The sequence below is a fragment of the Antrostomus carolinensis genome, unplaced genomic scaffold (genome assembly GCF_000700745.2).
Source record: "Antrostomus carolinensis isolate BGI_N321 unplaced genomic scaffold, ASM70074v2 scaffold15607, whole genome shotgun sequence".
NCBI classification, from domain to species: domain Eukaryota; kingdom Metazoa; phylum Chordata; class Aves; order Caprimulgiformes; family Caprimulgidae; genus Antrostomus; species Antrostomus carolinensis.
In genome coordinates, this window is record NW_010325467.1 from 12807 (window position 1) to 17830 (window position 5024).

General features: G+C 49.2%; 1 protein-coding gene across 1 annotated transcript in view; it reads right to left on the reverse strand.

Annotated features, from left to right (window-relative positions):
• The window catches only part of SCARB1 (scavenger receptor class B member 1), a 20001-nt gene that overhangs the window by 10400 nt on the left and 4577 nt on the right, over nt 1–5024 (reverse strand). The window contains exons 3-7 of the mRNA XM_010171228.2: nt 4088–4229; nt 3425–3628; nt 3015–3110; nt 2296–2408; nt 144–310 (exon numbers count right to left, since the gene is read on the reverse strand). Coding sequence (XP_010169530.2) covers nt 144–310; nt 2296–2408; nt 3015–3110; nt 3425–3628; nt 4088–4229 — 722 coding nt within the window. The remainder of the gene's footprint in view (nt 1–143; nt 311–2295; nt 2409–3014; nt 3111–3424; nt 3629–4087; nt 4230–5024) is intronic.

Consider the following 5024-nt stretch of genomic DNA (forward strand, 5'->3'; position numbering starts at 1 on the left):
GAATGCCATGCAGGCAGACCCTGACAGTATTTTTTAGCACACTGGCAGATAACAGAGCTGATTTGCCAGACACCCAAGCTTGTTCACATCCCTACAGTTTAATGTTGGTACATCAGGGGGAGTCTGGGGAGGAAAGGACTTACTCATCCTACAGGAACTGACGTTCTGGATGCCGGACTGCATGCAGGGGCAGAAACCTTCGTTGGGTGGATAGTCCGTGCCATTGGCAAAGAGAGTTTTTGGTGCCACGAAGCGATAGGTGGGCACACCCTGGAACTTCCCGGACTGCTCGTACACCAGCGTCAAGGATCTGGAAGGGTTTCAGTGAAGAAGGATCAGGATTAGTCAAGAGGTTCCCGGCCCAGAATTGGGCTCTTATCTTCGCTGGATAAGATGCGGTTGAAACATAACTTAGACTTTGAGATCAAGATAAACACCCAGAGCAGTGCTTTGGATGGGGAATGAGGATTTAAGCCATTTTCTTTCCATGTTTTAAGCACAGATAAAGGGCTGCTCAGGACTAGTTATGGAGAGAAACCACAGACTTACAAGTCTGTTTGCAGTATCCAGATGAGATTTGTTTAGAGGCATGTAGTAATCCCCAGGGCTGCTCTCCAAAAGATAATACCCTCTTTGTGCAAGCCTTGGCTCTGAGGTAGAAGTGCTCTGTCACAGGCGATGGGCACCAGCTAAATCCATTTTGCAGCCCAGCTCCAGCACGCAGGCTGTCAGGGGAGTGGAAAATTTTTACCTTATGAACTACATTACGCAGCAAGATTTTTTTTCTTGATACAACAGGCTAGTGATGTTATGCTGCATTATTGCTACCAGTTGGCCAGGAGAAATGCAAGTTTCCAGGAGGGAAGTTAGCTTCCTTCACACGTCCTCTTTCAAGCAAGGCTTGCACGGATGCAGATAGCCTGGGCAAGCCAAGGGGGATGCTTATTCATATGGCTGCTTTCTGACACCAGGACCAAGGATGGGGCATTCAGGGCACATTCAGCAGTTACGTGCATGCCTCTCTGCTGTGCTCACCTTCCAGCAAGGAGGCAGAGGCTGCTGCAGCACATCAGCAGGATAAAGCCTTGCCTACCTTGCAGGGACATCCAGGCAAGCGCAGCTGATGCTGAGATGCAGCTAATATGCAACAGCTCAGGAGATGAGCCATCCCATGCCCTTCCCTGCCCACAGTTTCCTGCCTGCAGCAAGGCAGATGTGCTCTTAGTCTATCAGCTGATGTTTGTGACTCCCTTCTAGCCAGCTGGGCTAGCAGAGAGGCCAAGCCAGAGATCTGGGGAGAAGACAGCACTGCCTGGTGAAGAGGCAGAACCACTTCCTCCATAGCACTGTCCCGCAGGAATCCCTACACCAACAAGAAACCAAGCTTGGTTTCCTCCCCTTCACTTTACGCCTTGCCTGGAAACATGCTCTGTTCCCTAGAAGATTTCTCTAGTTTTACAAAAACAGGTATGTGTGTTTAAACTTTGATTACTGGTAAACTTCCCTGTAAGTCCTTGGCTCCGGGTCATGTTGGTATTTGCTGATGTCCCTTGTGTAGAGGAATTCCTGCACTAATACTTGGCTCAGCTGACTATGCTTGTTCCGCTGAAGAGGTCATTGTTCTCTATTCAACATGAGCACTTGCTTGTTTTGCAGCACTATCTACAAAGCCAGAATTAACATTATCTTCCCCAAGCTGGGGACAGGGTTTTGTGCCACCGCCTTCCTCCTGGCCTCCCCTCCTTCCAGCCTCTGGTTGCTTCCACACAGGCAAGCTCTGCAGGGTACTTTAACCCCTGTGTGATCAGCTCAGCTCAGGGTGTCTTATACAGGACAGACATGCACAGCAATGCATGAACTAGGCAGTAAAGAAACAAGCAAAGCAGCAGCCTGGAAATGATGGCACAAGATCTCCTGACAGCACTTCTGCAAGTGTTCAGTCAGCTGAAAGAGTTCTGCAAACGGTTACAGCTGCGTTTCCTTGTGACAACTCTTACTTCTCCCTCTCGCCTCCCACATATTATCTAGACTGGTTATTGTCTACCGATTCAACATGGGCAAACAAGACTTCTCCAGTGACCTGGAAGGTATTTATGAATACCACAAGACGCTGCTAATTAGACAACTACTCTGTTTGTAAAGCTCAGATACCGCAACACTGAACTGCAGCTGAACATTAACTACAGAAACTAGTCCCGAGCCCTCTGCGTCACTGCACAGGCACCCTGCGTGCACAGGGCAAGCGCTGCAGCTCCTGCCACCTGCACGGGGACAGGCTGGCAGCTGTAGCCTCACCTGCAGGCATCAGGGCTGTAGAACTCCAGTGATGTTGGGGACATGAACGGTGGCCACATCTCCCCTGAGGTCCCGTTGATCATGTTGCACTCATTGCTCCGCCAGTAGTTCACCTGTAGGACAGATGTAGAGAGAAGAGCTCAGAACGATGAGCTTGCTGGAGAGTTGGCTTCCACCCCTGCATGGGACATCCACCACTCTACACTGCTTCCACAGGAGCTTGAGATAGCAACGCTGAAGACCTTCCAAGATCTTTCCCATTCAAACATCTGCCCAATTAATGGAAAAACAGGACAAGATCCCCCTGTCCCAAGTGCTCCCAAAGTGGTTGATCTGTCAATTCAGTTGATTTTAGTTAGGAGTGGAATTCCACAAGGGAAGAATAAGCACCCCTTTAACAAGGACATCTAAATAACACCTTAAACACATGCCACAGGACTCTGGGACTTCAACCATTAGAAGCAACCAGCTCCATTAGCACTTCAAGGGAGCCCAAGTCACACTGATGATGAGCTGAAGTTAATATTTCATGACAAGCCTCTTGTCACATGGCTGCCTTCTGGCACTTTGATTGAAAAGAAGTTGCAGCAGTTGAAGTCCCACAGAACCTTGCTTTCCAACCTACCACCCAGAGAGACAACAGCACTGAAAGTTTTCAGCCTATCTTGCTTTAGCTCAGGCATTGCCCTCATATTAGAGGTTCACTGCCCGACACTTACCTTCTTTAGTCCATTCCATGAATCCACCATGTGAACTCTACTGATGTTCTTCATGCCCGTGTTCACTGTGAACAGTCCTGAATTGGAGTTGTTGAGCTGCAGAGAGAAGATCATAACTTTTAATCCATTCTGTGCAGCAAGACTGCTATATGCTAATGGCTTTGCATGCTTTGTCAGCTCCAAGGGTGCCTCATGCCCGAAGCTATGAATTTTTACTTATTTCAGTTGCCAGCAACAGCTTCCAACACGTGCATTTCTGCTTCGGGGGAGAATTAAGGCAGCCTTACACAACCACCATCAACTACACATGGCTGCTCCAAGCAGTTTGTGAAAGGGATAGCGCAGACGCTCAATCCCAACACCAATATTGCTGTGATTTTAGAGTTCCCATGCAACAGTTTTTTACTTACCTGTACAAATAAGCCAAATTTCCCCTTGAAAGGGATCAGGCCAGGAACAAGCTTATTTATTGTGTCGATAAGAGGGTCTTCATACCCCCACATGATGTCCCTCACTGTCCGGTTCATGAACGCCTCCTGTTTCATGCCAGCCAGGGCTCCACTCAGTAAAAATTTCACAAAGTTTGGCAGATTTTCCATCATTACAGCTGCTCCCTGGAAAAGAAAACAAACCTCTGAGATGAGAGCCCCATCTTTACCAAAGAGGAACCAATGCATCTTTGGTGCTCAGCAAGGTCCTTCTGCTGCACCCATCTATAGCCCTAGAGAAATCCTTTGGACAAACTGAGATTCACGTTTTATCCCCAGTTTAGGGAGAAAGCAGTTGAGGGCTCACAGGCTCCATTTCCCCAGAGGACACCAAGACAAGGCTGAAGAGTTGAGCCCAGCCACTTTGTCAGCCCCTCTGCACTGTCTGCTTTTGGAAGGGTAACAGCCCAACACGACAACCAAGAGCCAGAAAGCAGAAAACTGCATTTTATAAGCTTAATCACCTCATGGCTTGATTAGCTTTAAGTCCTAGAAGAAAGTAAGTTTTGAGTCAGTGTTGGGCATCACTGCCCTCCCGCAAGCTCAGAAATTGAATCTGCACCCATCCAGGGATCAAGTTCTTACCATCATCAAAATGTTTGGCAGAACAATGTACTCGTCTTCGCTGCCGTGGGACAAGTCTGGCTGGAAGAAGAGTTGCCGATACTCCAGGAAGGAGACAGTGTCATTGTCATGGAATGTGATATTTGTTTTATACCTGAACTCTCTGCAAAGAGATAGAAGAGATCATAAGAACTTTCCCTCACACAGTGTTCCTGCAACGCCTGTGGAGCAAGGATGGGCTGGGCTTTTTTCTGAAGAGCAAAGGAAGGAGATCAAACCCCAGCAAGAAGCCATGGGACAGCAGGGGAGGGAGCGTGCCAGGGAACAGGCGGTGTCAACATCACACCCCAACCAGGGTTAGGGTCTAGCAGGAGGAGATGGCAGCCTGGGAGTGAGGCATCCCTGACAGATGGGCTTCTAAAGCAACTTGCAGGCAACAAGTATTTCTTCCCAGCTGATGAGAAGTCCAAGACAAAAGCATAAATCCCCTTTGTCACCTCGCCTACAGCCGCTGAAAAGCCCAGCCCTATCAGAGAGACGCCCAGATAAGCAGACCTACACCAACCCACACACCAAAACAACCTGCAAAACAGGAGAGGACCAAACAAGATGGCACAAGCTCCACCAAATGAGCCCACGCTGATTTGCCCCAGATGGCTCCCAGGTTCAGGGCAGCTGAACCCTCTGTGCAGCATCAAGGCTCTCCTGCTCCTCAGGGCTTTGGGCCATGCCATCTCCTGCACACCGCCCAATACCACCCTGCTCCACACCACAGGGACAGCCCAGTCCCATGGGAGCTGCAATGCTCCCCAGTAGCACAAGGCTCTCCCCAACATCGCCAGCCTGTTGCAGCTCCTGAGGAAGCTGAAGCTCAACCCACCAGCAAAAACAAAGTCCTTTATTGTGGAGCCTCTCTTTTATGGCCTACATTAGGGAAGGGCACTAATCTTGCTCAGCA